This window comes from Macaca thibetana, chromosome 12 (genome assembly GCF_024542745.1).
Source record: "Macaca thibetana thibetana isolate TM-01 chromosome 12, ASM2454274v1, whole genome shotgun sequence".
Lineage (NCBI taxonomy): Eukaryota > Metazoa > Chordata > Mammalia > Primates > Cercopithecidae > Macaca > Macaca thibetana.
Genome location: NC_065589.1, coordinates 54,337,570 through 54,364,082, shown reverse-complemented (window position 1 = coordinate 54,364,082; position 26,513 = coordinate 54,337,570). Strand labels below are relative to the sequence as shown.

The following is a 26,513-nucleotide window of genomic DNA, read 5'->3' as shown; positions in this document are numbered from 1 at the left end:
TAGTGCAGAGTCTGGTCTCCCTAATGCCTCTGTAGGAGGCCACTGACATTAAGCTTGTCTCAATTTGTTTCAGGTCAGAGTGGTTTTTGTTATTGTTGTTTGTTTATTTTCTTTACGCTTCCTTGCATTGCATCTTTAAACTTGGAAGGTAAAACAGGATCCAGCCTTCTTTGCTTTGACCTTCATAGCACACTAATGACAGTTCTGCATACAGCAATGCTTTGCAGAGGTAGTCAGGCCATATTAATCATTGACAGAAAGTCTATTAAATGAAATCAATAAATCTGCATTTCAGGAGTATCGTTAGAGCACACTCATTTTTCACTCAAAAGAACTACGCACAACCTATCAAGATCTGAAGAGTAGATTTTTCTCCTTTTCTACCAAAAATGAGGACAAGAGTTTGAGTAACAGACTCCCTTAATATGATCACTCATTTTCTATGATATTCAAATATGAAAAAGAAGTTCTGCTTGTAGCACGGGAGCAGGTTTTCTCAAAAATGGCATAAGAGTTCAAAACAAACAATAATCACTTACAGCCAGAAAACTATGCTGTGGCAATTATTACATATTTGAAAGCTTTTTGTTGCAGTTGATTTGTTTGTTCTCAAATAACGAGGCTTTGGGTAGAATGGAGTGACAAAGAACCTGTGAGAAAAATAAGGCACTCTGGTCATTGAAGATGCGCGTGTAGCCTACGGCAGCATTAGTAGGTCAGGGATTTGGGTCTATTTAGTTCACTGATGTATCCTCATGTCTGAAACAGGACCTGATACATAGAGTATGCACAATAACTATTTTTGAAATGGATTAGGACATAGAAATCATACTAATGATGATCATAGTAATGATAACGATAATCCAGCATCTCAGAGAAGTCCTGTGAATGGTAAGCCCTGAAAGATGAGGGGTGCTAGAGCATTTAAAGAATCTTCTCTCCAAAAGGGAGAATAAGAGATAAATTTAGCTCAAGAGAGCTCAGAGGGCACTTGAAATGTCAGGGGTTTCTGCAAATAAATATATTTAGTGTTCAGGCACATAAGTACATTTGGGAAGATTATTTTGTGCTAGTTTAAACATGAAGTAGAACAATGATTGGTATGTTGTATAGTCGAAAGCTTAAGTAAGTTCCATGAAAATTAAGAATGAAATATAGATGCTTATTATTACTGTTGCACAACATTGCTTTTTAACTAATTTTGTGATCAAGGAAAATTAAATAATTAGTAACCATATTGAAAAGGAAAAAGATATATTTCCTTTTATTGATAATTGGATTCTAGCGCACTTAAATTTAAAAAATAATACTACTAGGCTTAAGAGTATTTGTTAAGCCGGCCGGGCGCGGTGGCTCACGCCTGTAATCCCAGCACTTTGGGAGGCCGAGGCGGGCGGATCACAAGGTCAGGAGATCGAGACTACGGTGAAACCCCGTCTCTATTAAAAATACAAAAAATTAGCCGGGCGCGGTGGCGGGCGCCTGTAGTCCCAGCTACTTGGGAGGCTGAGGCAGGAGAATGGCGTGAACCTGGGAGGTGGAGCTTGCAGTGAGCCGAGATCGCGCCACTGCACTCCAGCCTGGGGCACAGAGCGAGACTCTGTCTCAAAAAAAAAAAAAAAAAAAAAAAAGAGTATTTGTTAAGCTTACCACATACTGGGTAAACATTCCTTATATAGCAATATATTGTTATAAGTAGAATTGAAAAATAATCTAACTTACCAAAACTTATAAAGCAACTAAGAATATATTTAGCATGAAATATACTCAGCATCACTAAGAAACAGAATAAACACTTACTTAAAAGACCCTCACAAAGAGACATATTATATGTGTAGATATCTTTAAAATCTCACTTGTCTCATGTTATATATAAATCTGATTAAATTGCAATGAGAATTGAAAATAAATTAAATTAAATTACAGTGGGAATTCAGAAGAATAAATGTTTGAAAGTAACCAATACCAGTTTGAGGGAAAAAAAAATAACTTGCGTATGTGTTGGTAAGTAGTGTAGCTGCCTCAAGAACCAAAACCCAAATCTTAGTGGCTTAAAATAGGGTCTTTATTCGTTCTTACTTTGCAGTTCATTGTGGGTGGATTGGCTCTTTTTATTTGCTTGATGTGGTTGTTATTATTTCATTTTTATTTCTAAGCATAAATTCATTGAATATTCATTCTGTGCTAGTCGCTGGTTGTATTTTCTCATTTAATTCTCACAAGAACACCGAGTTTTTCGCTATTTTATGAATGAGGAAAGTGAGACTATGAAAGGTAGAGTAAAATAGTGGAATCAGTATTCGGAAACTCATTTTCTCTGATTGTAAAGTACATGGAATATTCTTTTGACTGCCTTCGTTTTTAAACCACTGTCACAATAGAAACTATATAACATAAATCTTAACTAGCTAAATGGATGTGGCATAGATAAGTAATATTATCCTCAGTTCGATCCTCAGTTTTCACATCTGTAAAATAATGAAAGTTACATGAGAATATTTCCACAGCCCAAAAATGTGTTTTATAATCATGTGATTCTCTAGTGAGAAATGGATTGTGAAGCTTGCCTGGCTCCAAATCCCATGCTTTTGGTTTTCTATTCAAGTTGATGCCTATTTATTTTTATAACACTTCTGTTGATAGCAATACAGATAAATGCCCTACTTACTTCACCTGTCTCGCTCTTCAGATGTGAAGGATGTTTGAGTATGGGAGGGACTCCACAGACAGGACAAAAACTTGCTGCTTCTTAGTCTGACCGTGTGGTACAAACTCGGTGGGGGAGCCTCCTGAGCAATGAACACAGTTTCTTGTTTATAGCAAGTAGACTTGTTTGGACTTAAACATGGAAACTGTGTTTTAAAACAAGAGACTATAAAAATAATATACCCTATATCCATGTAAAACAAGAACAAATGTAATTTAATAAAGAATTGTTATAATAAAATGAGGAACAAATATTAAATAAAATATAAAATGTCGACTTTTTACTACTCAGTCCATATTTTAAACATTTTCTATCAAAACTTCCTTGTCCTTTAAAGGATGACCTTTTTAGAGTATTTAATTTCAAATTTAAAGTATAACCTTTTGTTGATGGATCTATTTTAGTTTTTTTCAGGATTATGATTTTGATTAATAAGTTTAAATCCAATTGATTCTGACCCTGCTTTAGCAAATGACTGTTATGATGTGCTTTTTAAAAATGGCTTTTCCTATATTGCTTGGCAATGGGACCATAGCAAGTCAGCCAAATAAAGGCTATAAAATTAAATTGGCTTACTCCTATATAGCTTATCTTCTGGGTACAGTTGCGTAGCTAACAGGCTTAAATACTTTTCCTTTTTTTTTTTTTTTTTTTTTTGCACATATGGAGTCAAATTGCTTCAAAGAAAATTAGTCCTATCATATTTGAGGCTCTGCAGCATTGGTTACAAAGATATATATGCATTTTTTAAAATAATGAGAATATTCCTTGTTATGCCACCAATATTTATTAATCTTGAAGCAAGATAAAACTTTTATATTATAAAAAGTAGGAATTATTCTCCCTTAATATTTTACAGTAATTCTGTAGCAAACATATTATCTACATAAAATTGGCATATTTTGAATTTACTATACATAAAATGTGTATTCCAGATATTTTTGTTATAAATAATGTCCTTTGTATGTTAAATACTGTCAAATTTCATAGCAGTTAGACTTAGTAACTCTCTAGCTATTTAATTGTTACTTTTTTGATATTTAAAAACAATCCTACATTATTCATAGAGTGATTCTGAAACATTTGAGGAAAGAAAGCAGATATTATAAATGAGTCCATATGATGTCCAACACTGCTCTCTACTGGCAAAGAAGCAAATTATAAAACAACTATTTAGCCTTTCAAGTGAAAAAATCTTCCATTTTCAATAATACTTGGTAATGTGGTTGGAATCCCCAAACTTGCACACATTGTTGTAAAATGCTAATGGTAGGCATAATAGAATACAGTGAAAGAATGGAAGAAATGAATATAGACATCACTTGTGGAAATTAGCTTAAAAGAGAAGTCTTTGTTTCATATTAACTGTCTGAAAAATAATTATAGGAATTTTGGAAAATATTAACCAAATGCAACATATCTTACTAGCATTTTAAGAGTCACCAAGGTAAATACTTTGTTTACAATAGCAAGTTTGATAATATTTCTGTAGATTTAATTTCAGCAGACTGCAGCCTGTAAAATGCCTGTTTTGAGTACATCTGCCTAAACAATAAGTATTCATATACATTGAGTGGAGAGATATATGGGGTGGAGTATTTATGTTGAATATAAAATTATGTCTATAGTATCAGAAATTTGTTCTGTATTTATCAAAATCTTTATAGATTTAAAAAAGACATTTACTAGTTTTTAAAATCTGACAAAATATATGCCATGTTTTTATAACTTTCATTATATAGACTAATAATACACAAAACATTTTTAGATCAATTGACTACATCTTACTTTTTATAATATAATATTTTAAATTTCCCATCTGTGTTTTATATCTTTCTTATCTGTCCATTTTGCTTAGGAGTCATATTCAATGTTTTAATCTCAAAGTTCAATATATATAGATATAATCACTTATAGATATACCTGTATATTTACACAATAATGCCAAATTATATAGTAATTGATGAGGTTTTTTTTGTTAGGTTTGCCTAATATTGTCGTTGGCCGATCACTTTTATTTTAATGTAAATTGAAAAGATAATATGCAATATTTTTAACAAAGTCACTTCTTGGCTATGAGGTAAAAGTTGATGCTTATTTTCATTGATACATTTTCCTGGAGTTTTCTCATTTTTTTTTGGTGAGCATATATTAATATTAAAATTAAAGTGTTTATTCATAAATAAACAGAAAAACCTATTGCATTTTCCAGGCACAAGCACACAACTGTGCAAGACACACACTTGTACTTATGTAAACTATGGCCTGATATTTCTTAAAACAAATTTACCAAAATAAATTTTGTCTATTTGGATCTACAGCAGGGCCTTGAATAACACTCTTTGATTCAATGTTTTATTCCATGTTATTGGTTATAAGGTTGATGAGAAAAAAAAAATCAGTTCCCAGCCAGGGCTACTGTCTGTGTGGGGTTTTCAGGTTCTCCCCATATCTGCGTGGGTTTTCTCTGAGTACTCCTGTTTCCTCCCATATCCCAAAATGCACAGGTTTGGTGAACTGATCTGTCTAAATGGTCCCCTTCTGAGTGTGGGTGTGTGTGAATGCGCCCTGCCACTGGGTGGTGTCCTGTCTAGGGCTGGTTCCAGCTTTGTCCCAGAGCTATCAGGCGAGGCTCCTGCCACCTGGGACCCTGATCTAAAATAATTGAGTAAATAATTATCTTACTTGTTTTTATTGATCTTTCTTAAATGTATGTATAACTCACATTTATTTTGGTGTTTAACATTAGAAGTATTTCGGTCTTTATTTAGAAGTTTGGTGATAGTTTTGTGACCAGAAATATGGTGTAGGAACTTAACTGTTGTTTTTATCAGTTGGTTTTTATCAAAACCAACAAAATTGGTTTTGTTATATGTCCTTTAGCTTAAAGTTGCAGTTTCAAAGAACCTATTGATGCTGTTAAGTGAGGATTTATTGTACAGAAAAAAATAAATAAATAAATAAATAAAACCCTGAGCATTTTAAGTAAGAAAAAAAAAAAAAATGCAGGAACAATTATCACTTGCCAGACAGCATGTAACTTTTTCCTTTTGCTCTTTGCCAAAGTGAAAAATAACACTCTGAATCTAATTGTATGAAGCAAAATAGTCTGAAACATTATACTCTTTTTTCATCATTGCTAATTTTTTTTTTCTCACATGGAGGAATTAAGACATAAAGTTGCAAAACATAAAAATGAGTATTTTTACACAATTTTAAGTAATGTTGAATATATCAGTGTCCCATTTTTAAGAGATTGTCAGTGAAATATTCCTGTATTTCTCTTTTAGGTAAATAGTAATGAAAAATAAACCTTTTGGGATTACCTTTTTATATTTGGCAAAATTCCCTTTTGATCTATCTAACTTGTCCTGTGTATCAATAATTCATTCATTTTTATTTCTTAGTAGTATTCCATGGTATAGGTGTACCATTGTTTAAGCATTCACTCATTGCAGGACAATTAGATTGTTTCTGATTTTGAGCTATTACAAAGAGAGCTACAATGAACATCCGTACAGGACATTTACTTGAACATTAGTGTTCATTTCTCTGAAGTAAATACTCAAGAGTACAGTTGCTGCATCATATGGTAAGTCCACGTTTAGTTTGAAATGAAACTACCAAGCCATTTTTTTTTTCCAGATTGGCTGTACCATTTTACATTCCCACCATCAGTGACATCCTGTAATTTTATTTGCTGTATCTGGCAACCCTATTCAGGAGTATTAATGTCTCACTTGCATGATTCCCCTTCCATTTCCTTGAACACTCATCTTATTCCCCTTTGCAGCATTATTCTCTTCCATCTCCCTCTGAAATATGGCAGCTACCTGAGGACCCAGGATTCTGGCACTCTTTTCTATCTCTCAGCCTTCCATTGAGACCTTCGTGCCAGGATCTCCTTAATCCACATGATCTCTTCAGAATTCTTCTTCCTCAGGCTCCAGTGCTGTATACTCAATTGTTGAGTCTGGTATCTCTAGTGAACACATCAGAGTCATGTTAACCTCAATATGCTTGAGTGTATGTTTCATTTCTTCCTTACATCTCATTAATATGCCACCTTTTTAAAGAGAACTGACGACTGTTTCTTAAATATTACCCACACTCTGCCCAGTCCATCTGTGTGATCAAAATATAATATGTGTGTCTGTGATCTAGACATAAAATAGACATAGATACACACACACACACACACACACACACACACACACACTCATTAGGATAACCTCCATGAATACAGGGACCTGATCTCTACCCAGCACTTAGTAAATGCTAGACTGATATTAAATACTCAAAAATATTTTAAGGAATAAATGAGCATATGCAAAATTAACATGTCACCTTCTGGGGGCTTAATTTCATTTTTATTTTATCAAATAATCTATGTCCATTTAAAATAGCCAAATATTTCTCCAAAATTTATAATGAAAATACTAAAAAACAAAACCTTCTCTAGCTCTTCTCCTAAGCCTCACTGAAGCGACTGCATTTTGCTTTCCTGTCTTTTATTATTTTGTGCTATTCTGGATAAACTGTTGTACTGCTGTGCTTTTATTCACCATGTTTGTAGTGGCCATCAACACCCTCCTGACATATCTGCCCTGTTTCCTGGGCTCATTACTCTGTTTTATTTTAGTTCCTTCTTTTCTTACTGAGAACTGGGACATGGCAGGGCAGTTTTTTGAGCCTCTGCACATCTCAGTATGAATTTTTCTTTCCTCATAGCCTGGAAACTTGGTTCAAAATTATCATTTCCCTCAGAATTTGAAGTTACTTTCTTCCATTATTGCTGATATGAAGAAGATATCTGATGTCATTCATATTTCTGGGTTTTGTTTTGTTTTGTTTTTTGTTGTTTGTTTCTCTCTGGAATCTTTTCTGATTTTTTTAATCTCTAGTATTTTGATGGTAAGCCTATTTGTGCTTGTATATTTGTTTTCACTCCTTAATATAACATTAATTTGAAATTTTATACCTTTGGTTCTGAAAATTTATACCTTTGGTTCTGGGAAAGTGATTGATAGTGTTCTATCCTTTAGTTTTTCCTCTTCTCTCTTTCTAGGACTCTATTTGGTTTAATGTTGGCTCTTCTAAAACAGGTTCTCACCTTTAGGCATGCATCAGAATCACCTGTAGAAGATATTAAAACTGATGGCTGGGCCTCACTCCCAGTTTCTGATTGAGTAGAATTTGTATTTATGATAATTTCCTAGTTATGGTAGTTGATGCTACAAGTCCTGGGACCAAATTTCGAAAAACACAATTCTAGACCAATTCTTCAATTGTTGTAGTTTGTATCTCATTTTAAATATCTGGCTTTTGCACTTTCTGTTTCCCTTCCTTGGCCTACATTTCCCCAAATATCTACCTTTCTGATTGTTTTACATTTCACCTTATCTGTGACATCTCCTCTGAACATCCTGTTTAAAATGATATGACACAGAAAACAGACACAGTCACACACTCTGACTTCCACCACTTCTAAAGTACCATATAATTCACTTATTCATATTAATATTGTTTGGCTCGCCCACTAGGATGTAAGTTCCATAAGGGTAGGGAAATTTGTTTTTTCAGTGCATTTAATAAAATATTAATTTTATTTTTTGATTAACAGATAACATTGTATGTTTTTATTTTGTATGTTTTGAAGTATAGCTAATTAATGAATGTATTACCTCTCTGCTATATTCTTAACTCCTAAAATACAACCTGAAAAATTGTAAGCATTTAATAATTACTTCTTGTAATTTTTTCTAACTTTATCTTTTAATATTCTTATGATTTTTTAATTGCCTGAGTCATATTTTTAAATTTCTGTCAATTCTCTTTTGTTCTTTATGTGCTACTTTTACTAGCATCCTGGTTTTATTATGAATGCAGTATATCTATATTGACTGTAGAGTATTAACCATCATTTTTTTTTCTTGCACTCCCTCTACTTTTCTAACCATTCCTTTTGTTGCTGTTTGTTTTTCCCCCAGTCTTTTCATGTGAGAGGCTTTTCTCGAATATGTTCACATACTTGCTGTGTTTTGATATTTAAGATTGACTCACTCAAAAGCCAACTGGCGGTTCTGTATACTTGAGAAGGGCTTGTCATCTGCTAACTGATCAGGTGACTCACCTATTTCACATGGAATCGTTAACTGTCAGCATAGGTTGTCTTGGTTTCCTTGGTCTGTTTTCCTCAGGGAAAAATTCTTCTGCTTGGAGGCTGATAAGATTAGCAGCTAGTATCCTGGGAGCCAGGCTGAGAAAAGAGTCTAGAGGATCTTTCAATTCTGCATGTGGACTTCTGCTTAGTATCTTTGTCAGTTAGGTGACTCACTTCTGCTCCCAGCCATGCCTAGCATTTTGCTAATTCTTCAGCTAGTTAACAACTCTTCTGTTGGAATAGGGTGAATTAATTCCCTGGTCACGGTCACCCTCCAGAAACCAGGAAGAGTGGAAAAGATAAAAATCAAAGTTCGTATACTTTGTACAAGACTTTTGATGGCACTTAGGACAGTTATTTATGGGTTTATATACTAGACTGTATGTCCCTGGAATGTAAGCATTTAAGCCTTTAACCAGTGTCTTAGACCAGTTTCTCCCAGAAATAAACCCCAAGGCAAAAGATTTAAGTGCATTGATTTATTAAGAGGGTGCTCCCAGGAGAAATCAGTAAATGAATAGAAAAAGCAGAGCTGGCAAGAAGAAATGAAGGAAGAGTAGACATCAGCTGGAGCCACAGCATCAGCCTAATTCCATGGTAATCTCTGCATCATAACATTATACCTTAGCATTTATCTCACCTCCAAACAAAGCAGCTGGGCTTTTGTACCTCCACAAAACTTGTGGAGGTACAAAACTTGACTTGGCTTACTTTCCTTAGCCAAGTCAGTCGTTGGCTAAGGAATGTGATGATGGGGTGGTGTGGGTATGGGGGGGATTAAAAAAAAACAACTCCTCCCATATGCTTCTAGCTCTCAATACCGGCAAGGTGCCTTTGACTTCATTGCCCAAAAGGAATACTCTGGAGGTCTTGAGTGTGAGTCATTACCAGCAAAGCATGTGGAAACTGGAAGATGGGTCTCTGAGTTGATAAAGTGGATCCCAGGAGAACTGAACAGGCACCAGTTATGTCCACTAAACCCTAATATCTTCCCCTAACAATTACCAGATAAGGGAATGGCAATCCCTCATGAACAGCTTGCAGTTTAAAGAGGTTTTCTTTTTTTCATCTCTTACTGCAATTGCTCTTTAGAATGATTTTATAAGGAGAGAAGAACAGCATTATTATCTCTGTCTTTCAAAAGAGTCAGACAAGGCAGAAATTCAGGGACTTTTCTAACATCTTCAGATTCTAAATCTAGAGCTTGTTCTAACATGCTACCTCATATCTAAGAGTTTTATAAATATTTTAGATAGGCGTAAGAAATGCATATAAATATGAATTATTTAATCTATGTATCATGATTTTTATAATTAAAAAAATACAGGAAGTATAAGGAATAAACTTTTTTTTTAGTTTTAGCATGATTGTCATATAGGTTTTCTAACATTACATAAGAAAAAGTTGGGTTAAGTAGAGTGCTCCATATTAAGATATATTTTAATACGTACCATCACTCAAGGCTTCTCCCAGTGTTGCATTACTCAAAGGATTTCATTAAAGCTAGTGTGAAAGAAACATGTTAAAAGGTTCCTGGAGCACAGCTAGAGGTTGATTCATTTTGAATATACTTGGAGTTCTTCCATACTTTTCTCCTATGGCCTTATTTGCATATAATACTTTTGACTCATGCCATTCCTGCTGAAGTACGAATATTCCTTCAGAAATATTGCCAGTAAAACTTACAGTCTATTACTGACACACCAGACCTTTCCTTCATCTAGTTCAATAATTACTTCCCCATAAAGGATCCACCTTTGCTCCTCTGCTCCTGTTACTACTAGACCATCCCCTAATCACAGTGATATGATAAATTCAGAGAAGTTGAGAACAGTTTACCCCAGGGATGTATTCAGAACTAAATAGTTTCTATTATGTTAAATCCTCCCCAGCTACTTGAACTCTTCTTCCTTTCTGGATGATCTGAAATGGTGCTTTTCAAACCTGGTGGCACATTAGTATCACTTAGGGAGCTTTAAAATATATAGATGGCCTGATTCTGACTCAGGCTAGTCAAATCAGACTTGCAGGCATTGGTAATAAGATTATAGCTTCCAATATGATTATTTCTCTCTCTCTCTCTCTCTTTTTTTTAAATTGAGACAGGGCCTCACTGTGTTGCTTAGGCTGGCCTCAAACTCCTGCACCCAGGCAGATCTCTTGCCTCAAACTCTTGAGTAGCTGAAACTACAGATTGCTTATTAAAGCACCATATCCTAACCACTGCACCTGGCTAAAGCGCCCCCTATGATTCTGTCATTCAATCAAGTTTGAAAACACTCATCCGAAACTGGAGAAATGTGACAGCTCCATTGGTGTCAGGAATAGATTTGGCTGTCTCCCGATCTTGGTAGCAGGATTTCATTTCTTTTTCAGCTTAAAATTTCTCATTCACTTTGGTCTTTTATGTATGTCTGGTCAACCAACAATTTCAGGTCACAGTGGGGCAAACTGAAAGCCTGTTGATATCTTATCTAGGGCCTGTTAACAATTTGATATAGTTGAAGCATATTAGAAAAAGGAACTGTTGGCCGGGCGTGGTGGCCCACACCTGTAATCCCAGCACTTTGGGAGGCTGAGGTGGGCGGATCATGAGGTCAGGAGATCAAGACCATCCTGGCCAACATGGTGAAACTCTGTCTTTACTAAAAATACAAAAATTACATGGGCGTGGTGGCACGTTCCTGTAATCCCAGCTACTCTAGAGGCTAAGGAAGGAGAATTGCTTGAACCAAGGGGTCGAAAGCTGCAGTGAGCTGAGGTTGCAGCACTGCACTCCAGCCTGGCAACAGAGCGAGACTCCATCTAAAAAAAAAAAAGAAGAAAAAGGAACTGTTGTACCTTACAGAATCTGAAAAGTGAAACTCCTCTTTGCCTCAGTGCAACTGAGCTTTACTCTCTATACTCCATTAGTTCTTCGGAAAGGGAACACCAGTTATTGCCTGTATTTTCAGCTCACGTTTGTACCTACCTTCCACTATCCGCATGGCCTGTTAACTGTTTCTAACTCTGTTCTTTAGACTTTGGTACAAGGAATCCCTTGCAGTGCTTCTAGAAATATAATTCACTTGCCCTACCTCTAAAGATTATGATTTATTTGACCAACGAACATGTGTTTTTACATTTTAACCAACTCTCTAGGTAATTCTCATGCCAGTTGTGCAGCGAGCCCATTTTGAAAATCAAAACTCTAATTTCCTTAGTGGTTATTTTTTTTCAAGAATGAAGGAAGGAATAAGAGATAAAATGATGTTACTATATTTTCCCTTCTATTCTGTAAGTTAATACATGAAAAAGATTCCACTTATGGAATCTTTAATGTAGAGTTTACAAACACATATTCTCCTATGTCTATACATAGGAGAAGTGATTAATTTGTGAATCTCTTTGGTCTTATAATTGGTGGTATGTCACAAGAACAAAGAAAAAGTCTTTGGAAAATTACATATACTTCATGAATTTAATGTTTGTTTTCCCTGTATATAGACATTTTTCTAGAATAAAACCTCTATATTTCAATTCTAATTGATATTGAACATTTAGTGATGCTAGACTTCTGTTTAGGAGGTATTATATCTCTCCAAGGTAGAGATTTTATTACAGTGTGATAATTATTATGAAACTTTTTTCTTTTTATGGATCAGTCAGGTTTTAACTAAACACACTTACTGTATTATTCTGTTCTCATACTGCTAATAAAGACATACCCGAGACTGGGAAATTTATAGAGGAAAGAGGTTTAATTGACTCACAGTTCCACAGGGCTGGGGAGACCTCAGCAAACTTACAATTACGGCAGAAGACGAACGAAGAGCAAAGTCATGTCTTACATGGCAGCAGGCAAGAGAGTTTGTGTAAGGGAATACCTCTTTATAAAACCATCAGGTCTCATGGGACTTCTATCATGAGACCAGCACGGGAAAGACCCACCCTTGTGACTCAATTACCTCCCACCAATTTCCTCTCATAACACATGGGAATTACAGGAGCTACAATTCAAGATGAGATTTGGGCGAGGACACAGCCAAACCGTATCACTTACTGACTACTTGCAGGTTTATTTAAAACAGTAAAATTGTAGGTCATGTATGTTTTATTTCTTTAGTCTAACTATAGCTTTACTTAGTTGTATATATTGGCTATTAAAAGAAGCTTGTATTTTAAATTCTACATGTTAGATGAGTCTCATAAGTGGAAAACAAAGAAAAATGTTTACTTGAAATTATAAACTTTGAAATTTACTATTGATGTTAAATATAGTAACAAAATACAATTACATGCTTTGAATGAAAAATAATTTTAATTACTAATAAGTTTACTAAATTTTAACGGTTGAGATCAATGTTATTCCCTTGGGCCTAATAAAATAACTTCAGTTTTCTTTCCAGTAAAAATCTACAAGTAAAATATTTAGAAAACAAGTATGTTTTTAAAAATAAACGTTGATTGACAGTAAGTATAAATGATAAAGTTTATTTATATTTTGATATAATATAAAATAATATTTGTATTTAATTAAAATGTGAGTTTGCATTACTATTAAACCATTCTATTATGCAATCTTATAGTTCAACATGATGCAATGATATATGATGTAGGAAAGCCTGTGTCTCACAAATGACCATTTTCAGTTTCTTGGCAGTACAGAAGTGGAACAGCCAAAAGGAACAGAAGTTGTGAGAGATGCTGTAAGGAAATTAAAGGTAGGGAAAACCCTTCAAATAATTTACAAGTACATTGATTCTGTCACGTTTTCAGCAGATTGAAGGAGATCAAAGCATGAATAACTTTGTTGCAGGTATGGCTTCACCCTATTAAAAATGAACTATTGAAGAAATTAATCATATCAAGGAAACATTTTTAATAGTAAACATGTACACAAAATTGTTTTTAAAATATGGCATACTGTTCATATTTTTCTAAAAATAATATTTTATGGCAGTGTGTCTTGAATGTTTGTTTTATAGCTTGCCTTTACTTTGCTTGGATAATGTGAACTTATGTCCCAAATCAAAAGCTAGTAATAGCAAAACAACTATATTTAAAGGCTAAGATATAATATCCACAGTTAAAAATGTGGAGTTAGAGTTGATTTCAACCAGAATTTTGCAGTGACACTGTTAAATATGTCCTAATCTACAAGTCCAACAGGATCTGGCAATGTCCATAAATAGCCATGGGGAAACTGGTGAAACTAAGAGAGGAGAGAAAGACATTTAATAAGCAACCCCACATATCCTAGTCAACAAGTTTCCTGAGAAAATCTTATATAAGATGCCACACACCATGTTTCTCTAATTGTTCCACATCTCGAAGGACATTGTTTCACTGAGATTTTAAAATTAAAAAAACTCCTCAACAGAATTCTCAGCTTTATCATATAAGAAAATATATATAGTGCTACTTTTTTTTACACAATTAATGTTATTCTTTATAGTCGCTCTCACATTTTTGGAGAAATAACCCTTCTCTAACTTTATTTGGTTTAGGGACCATCCAGTTATTCTAAAGGAGGGTTAGACCTCTGAGTGTGCCAGGCAAACTCAGAGACATTAAATGGTATTACTTTGCTTTGAGAATGTCATATCTGGTGGAATCCACTCTGTGTTTAAAATGAGAAATAATTGAATTGGCATGCTTCTATTCTGGGTAAAGAAATAAAGGTCAATAATATTTTATCCATTTTATTTTATATGAAAATATTTTACTAATCCTTTTAAGTAAATATACTGAAAACTCCCAAGATAATATCGCTCCCATTTGGGAAAAAAGTGGATTAGCCAACTATTTATTTCCACCGTTCATTAGGTAATAATTTAGATTTGCCTTTTATTGGCCAATAGTTTTAATCAATCCAAAAGAAGATTTAAAAGGGCTCACAGTTTATGGACAACATTAGAATAGGATTCTATTTAAATGCTTTCAAAAAGTTGCAAATTCTGGGCATGAATCCAACTTCAATCAGAATATTTTATGAAAGAACAATGCTATTTACACGTAGTATTTCTTTATGCCTTGTAGGTTGTTCAGTCAACCCAAATCGAAAACCAAAAAAGTTCAATTGAATAATGAATAGATTAAATGTAAAGACATATTTGAAATCAAATGCTTTCTAAACAATGGCTAGTTTACATATATTTTTGAAGGATTGTATATGTATTTCTGTGGAGTTGCATGTTTAGAAATGTACTCTGTTAATAAAAGAATGTGACCTACAATAAGGTAAAAAAAAATTATGTAGTATAGTTTAAAAATGCACACTTAGTTTATAGAAGCTGTTGTTTCTCAAATATCTTCCAAAATAAGTTTGTATTTAATAAGCAATTTTACTGTGCTGATTGCAAACATTTTGTATATCAGGAAAGTATATCTAAGGGTAATGATTCATACACGAATGATAATGAATAAAACAATACTTTTTATTTATTTATTTATTTTTTGCTTTTTTGTGTGGGTCAAGGGTCAGAAGCTACAATTCAAAGTATACTAAGAATATTTTTTAAATGTCAAACCCGGCTCTACTGGTTCGAAATGGCCAGTAGGTGGTGGTGTGGCTCTACTAAAAAAAAGAAAAAAAGAAACTTGCTCTTTTATCATACGTACACATCTCCATTTTAATTTCCTATTTGTTTTTCTGTAACATATGAATTCTGACTGCTTTAAAAAAATTTATATAATTCAGTATGTGATTTTATAATTTATTTTATATTACTTACTTTACTTTATACTATTTATTTTATATTACCATGTAAGGTAACATTTTATTTATATTTACTCCTTTTTCAGCAATATTAATGTAATGGCTTCTGACATTAAACAAGAATTTAAAATTTAAGAATAAAATCTGATGGAGAAATTAAAGAATTATCAATATGAATTTTTCGTGTTTCTGTGTTTAATGATGCCTGCTTAGTTTTCACAAAATTTTAAAACTTTGACTTTTTTACACTGTCATTTTTTAGAGAATTTATAGTTTATAAATTTTTCTTTTATAAATATAATTATTTTTGTAAGTATTAACCTTTTAAAGTTCAGATACCATATCAAAATATGTTCTTTATTTTCTAATCATGTTCAACAGTTTCTATTTCTTGATCATGTTTTAGCCGGGCTTGGTGGCACATGCCTGTAATCCTGGCTACTTGGGAGGCTGAGGCAGGAGAATCACTGGAACCCGGCAGGCGGAGGTTGCAGTGAGCTGCGATCGCGCCATTGCACTCCAGCCTGGGCAACAAGAGGGAAACTTCATCTCAAAAAAGAAACAAACAAACAAAATAAACAAAAACAACAACAACAAATAAAACAAATTTTCTGAAATGTAGTAATTTTAAACCCTTTCGACTTCGATGTATTGAATAGCACTGTTTATTGGAACAAATTTTATTTTTAATAGTGATTTATATATTTTTATTAATACAACTAGTACAGATGTTGGGGGCTCAATGTATTTCATAAACAATTTGTGATTTTTACATGTAAGTAAGTATTGATATATAGATTCAAAGTTTATCAATTTCCCTGGGAGATACCCAGTGGGCAGCATTCCTGGAATCCAGTTTTAGAGTGAAAATCCCCTCACTCTGCTACAACTAAATTAAAGTTACATGAAATTACTGCAAGAAAATGTAGCCCTTGGGAATTGCTGTCAAGCCTCGTGAAGTCTCAACCTAGTAGATTTTCCATTTGAACTCACTCTTTCTGTGTTGTATAACACTATTTTGTCTTCACAATCAGTTATGTAATTAATAAAACATTTAGAGCTTAATTTAATTATATATAAACATAGCTCATTTCCTGCAGGGTTATTAGAAATACTTTAAATTAAAAATATAAATATGAGAACCCCAAAGAAAAATAGTAGCTTCAAATAATAGGCCCAAATTAGTAAATTAATTTTATTGCCTAATACTCTATATTCCATTAGTAGTTTACTTAATTTCACTTTTTAAAAAGTCCTCTGAGAAATGGATAGAAATTATGTAATGATAATATTGAAACTCAGTTGTGCTCCCTTTAAATTTCCTTTAATAGTTCTATTTATCAGTAGTATATATTTAACCAAATACTTTATTTCAAGTACTACTCCATCCTTCCCCATCACGTTATGATGACAAAGTCTTGGTTATATTCATTTGTTGTATCCAGTCATTCTCCAAAATGCTTATGCATCACTTCCTTTGAATAATTTTTATTGGATTATTATATTCAAGTTTTAATGGCAGATAGCTGTATCCATCTAGATCTACCAAGAAATAAATCCACTGAAGCAAAAATTGAAAGAAATTTACAAAAAAGACTGTTCAAGCTTTGACATTAAAATAGTAACTAGGGAAAAAATAGAATATAATGTTATGTAGATTGATCAGCATATCTTCCTAAGGTTAATTAGAAATATTAGGAAGGCAAGAAATCTGTAAGTAGCAAAAGGGACTTAGAGGGGAGCATGCAAACTATAGAATACAGTTAGCTTAAGTTTTAGAAAAAACAAAGAGAGGCAGGAAGGAGAATATTAAACTGAAAAAAATATAGAGTGAATGAGTGTAACTTTAGGCATGAGAGTTGTGTAACATAGTTTCAAAAATCAAGGCCAATAACCAGTGTAAACATTGATAAGAATGAAGGTAGAACTGGGAATTTTCTTTTCTAAATGCAGAATATATGTTGTATAAAAGAAAAAGATTATTTAGTGGATATCTGCAAAACTAGTTACTAGGCCTAATTCCTACAAACCCATTTTATGACCATGGTACATAGCTTATCTGGGACTTACTATCCTTATCTTTGAAATAAGAAGATTAGATTGCATGAATCTGAAGCTGTTTTGAGCACAGTTAATTCATCCTGTTATGAAGAAGAGAGAAAAGTTTCAGAAAACCTAGTTTAGAAATGTGCTTCTTTTTCTTTTTCTTTATTTCATTCTCTCCTTCTTCCCTCTCTTCCTTTCTTCCTCCCCACTCCCTTCTTACCTCTCCACTTTGTTTTTCTACCTCAGCCCCTACTTCCTTCCCTTCTCTAGTTCTTCCATTCTTTCTTTCCTTCTCAATAGTTAAGTTTAATAATAGTGGTTGCTTTGTGGTAGATGTTTCAGTGGGAAAAAATTTTAAAGATTGCACAGTTCTTGTCAGAGGTCACAGGAATGGTTGAGTCTGGATGTGGAAGGGGCTTCAGAAGCCATGCTCTGTCTTTTTCTGGAAAACAACAGAACTTAGGAAAACAACAGAACTAAGGATGCTTCTGCAGCTGATAGTGAGAGTTGCTTTATCCAGATGCATTCACATAGGTGGAGAGCTGATGACTTATTTTGTAAGCCTTCCTATATGAAAACCTTCAAATTGCTTAATTATGCTGATATAAGGAGATTATGAAGTGAAAATAAACAAAATTAATCCACATTCTTTGGGAGATAGCTGGGATAATTTTTAAAGATCTACACTCAAGCAAAATAAATTTATACAAGACAAAAAAGAAAAGTATCTGGCACAAGTTAGTTGTATCATGTGCAGCAGTAAGACTGCTGAATACAAAAAATAGCAACCTAAGTTCATAGAGCAAGATAGACAGCAAGGGGAAAAATTATACCACTCAAAATGGAATAAAACAAATGGTACCCCCTGGGATAGGAAGGCAGACACTTAAAGGCATTCAGATATGCGTTAATTGTATTATTCTCTGTGGCAGTGCAAAGCCATGAAAAGAGAGAAAGACTTTTAATCACTCTGTGCTCCAGAATGTGGCTATGCCATGTGTATTCACATCTGCCCTAAATTACAGTGAAATACACAGTGCAAGTAACTATGACATACAAGAGGACTGGAACGCTATCTTGCATTACATGTCATCAATTTTGAGTCAAGTTAGGATGATCTATATCCTTAGAGAGAAAAAGGTACACTAGGAAATAACTTTTTGAAGCACTAGAAGAGGGGTGAGAAATTATTTCTTCTAATAGTTTTCTTTCCATTTCTTAAAAAGAAAAAGTTGGATGTGGGGGTGATTGCAGAGGAGAGAAGGAATGTAGGGAGAGAGTTAAATTGTCAATTAAAATCAAGACGCCTAGTAAACTTTGAATTTCAGACAAATATTTTTTAGTACAAATATGTTCCAAATGTTGCATGGGCTATGTGTATACTAAATAGTATATATATGTGTGTGTGTGTTGTGTTTGTGCCTATATTTTAAAATTAAAGTTTTTAAAAAGAATATTAATTGTTTAATATTCAAGTTTAGCTGGGCTCCTGAAATTCTCCCCCACTAAATTAAGCAATGCTAGGAGAGAGGCAGAGACTCCATCTGCTAAGCACATGAGTATTCTGATTTTCTTTTTGATTTTATAACAGAATCGAACAAGCATTTACATACACCTAGTAACTCAGTGAGAAAATATAATAAATACTACTACAAAAGTATTGAAAAAAATTTGTGCTTTCAAGATACTCACTATATGTGTAGTTCTAGACTGAGTCTAGTTCTATACCTGAGTCTTTCAGCTGGGATAATTACTTCAATTCTTAGCTTCAGTTTGGACATAGTAATCTGCTGCTTTTTATGTATTGATGTGGTTGGATAGAATAGTGTTCCAAACTAGGTAAATATCTAGAAATGGCAAAGAGGGCATATTCAACAGCTGATGAACTGCTAATTCTGTGAAGATAATAACAACAAAAAATTCACAGAAAAACAAACTGATCTCTACACATCTTCCCACAAAGTATTTTGAGTTTCCTCAGCTGTCTGTTATGAATACGTTTTTGTAAATACCATGAAAGAAGTGCATTAAAAATCTTAATTTAAAAAAATTGCTGAAAATCAATGTGAATTATAATGGCTGATTGCTATGATTTTTAAATATTTTGAGACTATCTTTATAAAATGCTTTATACTTGGCAAAAATTCACTTAATTAAAGTCTGAAATTGAATATGAACTCCAAATGTATGTTTATTTTTGTTCATTCTTTATAGAAATAGAATTGCAGTTTTGTGAATAATTTTTCATTTGTAGTTTGCAAGACATATCAAGAAATCTGAAGGCCAGAAAATTCCTAAAGTGGAGTTGCAAATATCTATTTATGGAGTAAAAATTCTAGAACCCAAAACAAAGGTAAGGCTTATTTTTTAATGTTAGAGGTAATCTTTAATTAATTGCAATTATATTCTTACTTTAACAAATATTTAATAATTTTTGCCACCCTGAACTGTTTAGTTCTGAGCTAATGGCAGTTCGAAACTCTAGGATTTTTAGAAGTGAAAACAACTTTTGGAATTGCATTATAAGTGATCTTTTCTTCAGCTTGTTTGGGATATAATATTAATAACTTATGTTAAGCGTATTCAGCAGTGTTTGGACTTGTATTTAGGAATTTTTTTTCATGAAATGTGAAAGAGATGCATACAGTGTGGTTCACTGAGTATGAAAGAAGATAAAAGCTGTGTGTTGCTTATTAAAATATTCTGCATTGACTTTTATTTCCTGTAGATGTAATCAGTGTGTATTAGTTTTCTAGGAAGGCCATAGCAAAACACCACAACTGGGTGACTTAAACAACAGAAAATATTTTCTCACAGTTGTGGAGGCTGGAGTTCCAAGATCAAGATGCCAGCAGAGTTGATTTCCTCTGTAGCCATTCTCCTTGGCTTGCAGAGGGCTGCCCTGTTGCTGCCTCTTCACATGGTCATCCACCTGTGCACACACTTGTCTGGTGTCTCTTCTTATAAGGACACTCATCAAATTGGATTAGGAACCATACTCATGGCCTCATTTTAACTTAATTACCTTTTTAAAGGCCTTATCTCCTGTTCAAAGAAAAACTAGACAAATTAAATTTAGCAGAGTTTATTTGAACAGATAATGATTCATGAAGCAGGCAGCACTTGAAACCAGAAGATGTTCAGAAAGCTTTGCCCAGCAGCGTGAACATGGAGCTTTTTATAGGCTGAACACAAAATCAAAGTGACAACTCACCTGATTGGCTACAGCAAGGCATCTACTTTATATGGACATGTTGTGATGAGCTGGCTGCCTGTAATTGGCTGAAACTTAGCTGTGTGTTCTACTTCCAAATTAGTGTTCAGTTTATTTACGTACTAGTTAGGTTGCAGTTTGTTGTCTAGGAACTCAAAAAACAGAGACAACCCCAGGTGAATGGCCTCATGCTTATTTAATTTAGCACTCTAACTACAGTCTCATTCTGAGGTGCTGGGGATTAGAGCTTCAACATGTGAATTCTGGGGAACACAATTCAGCCCATAACACACTGTAAACTTAAGTTTCTTGTATTTAAGGGCCTCTGACCCTTCAAAGCAAATTAAATATTTTAAAATATAATCTGTTCTGGATTCGAATTCATTAACAGGTACTTGTGTTGGACTAAAGTGTTTCCTTCCAGAATTCCTACGTTGACGCCCTAACCCCTAATATGGCTATATTTGAAGATAAGGCCTTCAAAGAGGTAACTCAGGTTAAATGAGTGTTTAAGGGTGGGGCCCTCATCCAACATGTCTAGTATCCTTACAAAAAGAGGAAGAGACCCCAGTGATATGTATACTCGGAGTAAGGCCCACGTGAAGGCACAGAGTGAAGGCAGCAATCTGCAAGCCAAAGAGAGAGGCCCCAGAGAAACCAAACCTACCGACACCTGGATCTTGGACTTGTAACCTGCGGAACTAGGAAAAAATAAATTCCTGTTGGATAAGCCACCCAGTCAGTGGAATTTTGTTATGGCAGGCTTAGTAAACAAATACAGTACTTTATTCACAATGCCTCAGAGTTATCATTTAGTAATTTTCATAAGACTATGTTAGTCAGTTTGGAAAAATTAATATTTAACTCCAATTATTTTATAAATACATATTGTTAAAGCATTCTTCTAACACCGTAAGATACATATTGACAAATTAATTCAATATAAAAGCCAAAAGAGGAACTTCTGGCCTGTTAACAGATTATAAAAATGTTTCCCACAGGTCTGCAACTTTTCTCTAGTCCAGCAAGTATCTTTGATACCTTCATCTATGTAAATTCCAGTTCCCAGCAACAACTGGATATTTAAAGTGTGGCCTGTGGACCGCCAGCAATCACATCTATCGGGTGCTTGTTAGAAATGTTGAATCTCAGGCTCTGCTACAGACCTACAGAATCTGTATTTGCAGTTAAAGAAGAAACATAGTGATTCATATGCACATTAAAGTTGGAGGGGATCTGCTGTTGTGCATAGTTTAGTGGCTAAATGCAGTAGGCCTCATTTTCAAATTGTAGCTTATGGAATATCTACAAAAAAATTACCTGAGGCATTTCCAAATGTAATTTCTAAGGCTCCAAATTTGCCTCCAGAATCAGAACCTCTGACTGTGGAAATCTGTAGTAAAGCTCAATGGCATACCTTCAGCTTTCCATATTAAAGAACAATGGCATTCTGTCAAACTTCCCAAGACACGAATTCAAGTCCTCTCACAATTATCTGGTCTAATCTTCTCTATTATTCACCCTCAATATTCAATTACAAACAAAGATGTGAAGATTTACTTTAGTTATGGGGATCCTAAAATAACTACTGGTAAGGTGGCTGAAATGAAAAAAGTGAAATGGTGAAAAGATAGTAGAAGGTTGATGCAAGCATTTGGGATATCTGTAGTTTGCTGGGAAACAAGGCAATTGAAAGCAAGGTATGAATGAGATAAATTCATTAGGCAATTAACAGTTACATAAAGAACAATAGACCAAGGAAGCAATAAGTTACAAAAGGATGATTCAATCAAAAGTGTACCAATGAAGTGTCGTCTTACATGTCATGAAAAAGAAAATCCTATTCCTACATCTTCTTTTCACAATTAAAAGGATATATAGTGGCAAATGTCCAGTCAGAATAGGGTATTTGTAGGCCATGCTTATGTTGAAAGATTTTTTCTAAATCATATGAATTAGATAGCTGTTTCAGAGTGTGTGTATATGTTTGTGTGTGTATGTGTAATTAATATTATTTTCAATTTCTTATCTGAAGGTTTGGGGCTTGTCACAGCACACATTGAAATATATAAAGCTGATAATATACATTATGTATCGTTTTCGTATGTTCCTGTTATTTTGTATTTGAATCTACCTATGGTGCATTCTAAACTCTAATAATTTCACCACATTCATATACCATAATTTACCAAATTATTATTCTATTATTGAACATATGGCATGTTTCAAATTTTTGTTAGTTGATAATCACGTTTAAATATTTATAAAATACAAACACGATTAAATGCAGTTATGTAGAGAAAACTTTTTTTGGGTTTTAGAATTCACAGGTTAATAATGGCATGTCCTTAGAAATGCATAAAATGCTAATTGCTTAAAGCACTACAAGATGGTTACCACTAACTACCACTACAAGGTGGCGACCACTAACTACCACTACAAGATGGCTACCACTTATGTTTATAGGGTATGTGTGTGTGTAAAGAGAGACAAAATTGGATCAGGTAATGCAAATGCAAATGTAATGCAAATGTGGCACAATGTTACCAGTTGGCTAGGTGAAGAGTATATGGGTATGTATTGCAACTTTTTCTATTATTTCCTGCATGATTTCATCTGACCTTTTAAATGAGACTATTTCTTCCAATGAAAGATATGTGAACTGGCTGGGTGCGGTGGCTTATGCCTGTAATCCCAGCACTTTGGGAGGCCGAGACAGGGGAATCACAAGGTCAGGAGTTCGAGACCAGCCTGGCCAACACAGCGAAACCCCGTCTCTACTAAAAGTTAAAAAAAAAAAAAAAATACATGGGTGTGGTGGCAGGTGCCTGTAATCCCAGCTACTCAGGGGGCTGAGGCAGGAGAATCGCTTGAACCCAGGAGGTGGAGGTTGCAGTGAGCTGAGATAGCACCACTGCACTCCAGCACAGGCGACAGTGTGAGACTCCATCTCAAATAAAAAAAAAAAGAAAGAAAGATATGTGAAAAGCTCTGTTAAAAACTTAATCAAAAGTTAGGCTATCATATCTGTTTGGATTTTCTTCCTTGGCTTCCTGACCACTTGAAGAAACCTACCTTTATGAAACCCAATTGACCAATAACTTACGATTTATTAGGTTGTTCCTTATACCTGATCTCCTGATCATTGATTATTTACCTGGAATAAGGATAATTTTTTTCATTAACTTTAAATATTTGTAAATATAAAGACAGAAATACCAAACTTTAAAAAAAATAGCATATGATACTGTAGAGTGAGGAAAAAACTAAAGTGAATAGGGTCCAAAATTAAGCTGGGCTTAGAAAAAGTCTGTGGTACAGCAATAGTACAGAATAGAGAACCCAAAATTAAAGCTGCACACCTATAGCCATCTGATTTTCAACAAAGTCAACAAAAATAACAAATGGGGAGATGATTATTCAATAATTGGTGCTGGGATAGCTGGCTAGCCATATGGAGGAGATTGAAACTGGACCCTTATCTTTCACTATATACAAGAATTAACTCAAGATGGATCAAATATTTAAATATAAGACCTTAAAGTATGAGAATCCTGGAAGAAAGCCTAGGAAACTCCATTCCGGTCATTGCCCTTTGGAAAGAATTGATGACTCAAAAGCAATTGCAACAAAAACAAAAGTTGACAAATGGGACCTAATTAAATTAAAGAGCCTCTGCACAGCAAAAGAAACTATCAACAGAGTAAACAGACACCTACAGAATGGGATAAAGTATTGCAAACTATGCATTTAACAAACATCTAATATCCAGAATCTATAAGGAACTTAAACAACTGAACAAGCAAAAAATAATAATAACCCTATTAAAAAGTGGGAAAAAGAAACAGGAACAGACACTTCTCAAAACAAGACAAACAGGTGGCCATCAAACATGAAAAAAATGTTCCACATCACTAATGAAAGAAATTAAATTCAAAACCGCAATGAGATACAATCACCACCATGCAGAATAACTGTCATTAAAAAGTTAAAAAATAACAGATGCTGGTGAGGTTGTGAAGAAAAGGGAATGCTTATACACTTGGTGGAAATGTAAATTAGTTCAACTGCTGTGGAGAGCAGTTGGAGATTTCTCAAATAACTTAAAATAGTTAACCATTTTCCAGCAACCCTATTGCTGGTTGAATATACTTGTTATATATCCAAAAGAAAAACAAATCTTTATACCAAAAAGACATACACTCTCATTTTCATCACAGCACTTTTCACAATAGCAAAAACATGGAATCAACCTAGATACCTCTCAATGGCGGATTGGATAAAGAAAATGTGGTACACATACATCATTGGAACACTATGCAACCATAGTAAAGAATGAAATCGTGTCCTTTTGCAACAACATGGATGCATCTGGAGGTCATTATCCTAAATGAATTAATGCAGAAACAGAAAACCATATACCATATGTTCTTACTTATAAGTAGGTACATATATTAGGTACTCATGGACATAGTGATGCAACAATAGTTTCTGGGGGCTACCAGAGGGAGAAGGAGGGAGGGGACAAGGGCTTAAAAACAAACTGTTGTATACTATGCTTAATACCTCAGTGCTGGGACTATTTGTACCCCAAACCTCAGCATCATGCAGTATACCCTGGTAACAAACCTGAACATGCACCCCCTGAATCTAAAATAAAAGTTTAAAAAGGTCTGTTTAGTGATAAAAACATAAAACAAAGGGAAAGGTAGTAAGAAAGTAGATGATTCCCACATACTATTTTTATTGTTGGAAAATCGTATTTTCAGGTTTCTATCAATAAGTTTATCACATGACAACCTATCAATTATATAATTCTGTTTCTTAAGCTTTTAATATCAAATCTCCGTGCTTCCCCCAACCTAAACCTCCTTTACAAAATATCAATGAGGTGGGGTTCAACTCAACATGATTAGCCAGTTGACTTCATTATCCTATATTGCCTTACCAAAATCAATAATGCCAGTGCTTTCCTTTCCTGTCCACAAGTCTCGATTTCCTATTAAGACTAATATTTAATAATAAATTGATATTAATAATTAATATTCAATTAGTGTTTAAGATTAAATTGGTAATATTTAATTATTTAATATTAAAGTAATAAATATTTAATATTTAAATTAATAATAGTAAATTACTAGTTAATATTAAAAATTAATTTCTGTTTTTTCTGTTACTTATTTCTGCTCATTTTGTTTTTAATAATTTCAACTTTCATTTTAGATTCAAGAGTTACATGTGCAGATTTGTTACCTGGGTATATTGCATCATGCTGAGGTTTGGGATATGAATGATTCCATCACCCAGATAGTGAGCACAGTACCCAATAGTTTTTCAACCCTTAACACCCTCTTTTCCCATCCCCTTTATAAGTCCCCAGTGTCTACTATTGCCATCATTATGTCCACAAGTACCCAATGTTTCTTACTTATAAGTGAGAACATCCAGTATTTGTTTTTCTGTTTCTGCACTAATACGTTTAGGATAATGGCCTCCAGCAGTATCCATTTTCTGTAAAGGACATGAGTTTGTTCTTTTTGTGGCTGCGTAGTATTCTGTGGTATATATGTACCACATTTTCTTTATCCAATCTGCTGTTAATGGGCACCTCGGTTGATTCCATGTCTTTGCCATTAGGAATAGTGCTGCAATGAACACGCGAGTGCATGTGTCTTTTTGGTAG

At 34.0% G+C, this 26,513-nt stretch overlaps 1 protein-coding gene across 11 annotated transcripts in view; it reads left to right on the top strand.

The window, feature by feature from the left end:
- Window positions 1–26,513, top strand: part of GULP1 (GULP PTB domain containing engulfment adaptor 1) — a 307,310-nt gene that overhangs the window by 219,433 nt on the left and 61,364 nt on the right. For all 11 annotated transcript variants that reach the window (XM_050751834.1, XM_050751837.1, XM_050751828.1 and 8 more), the window contains 2 exons: window positions 13,502–13,573; window positions 19,871–19,969. In XM_050751834.1, coding sequence (XP_050607791.1) covers window positions 13,502–13,573; window positions 19,871–19,969 — 171 coding nt within the window. The remainder of the gene's footprint in view (window positions 1–13,501; window positions 13,574–19,870; window positions 19,970–26,513) is intronic.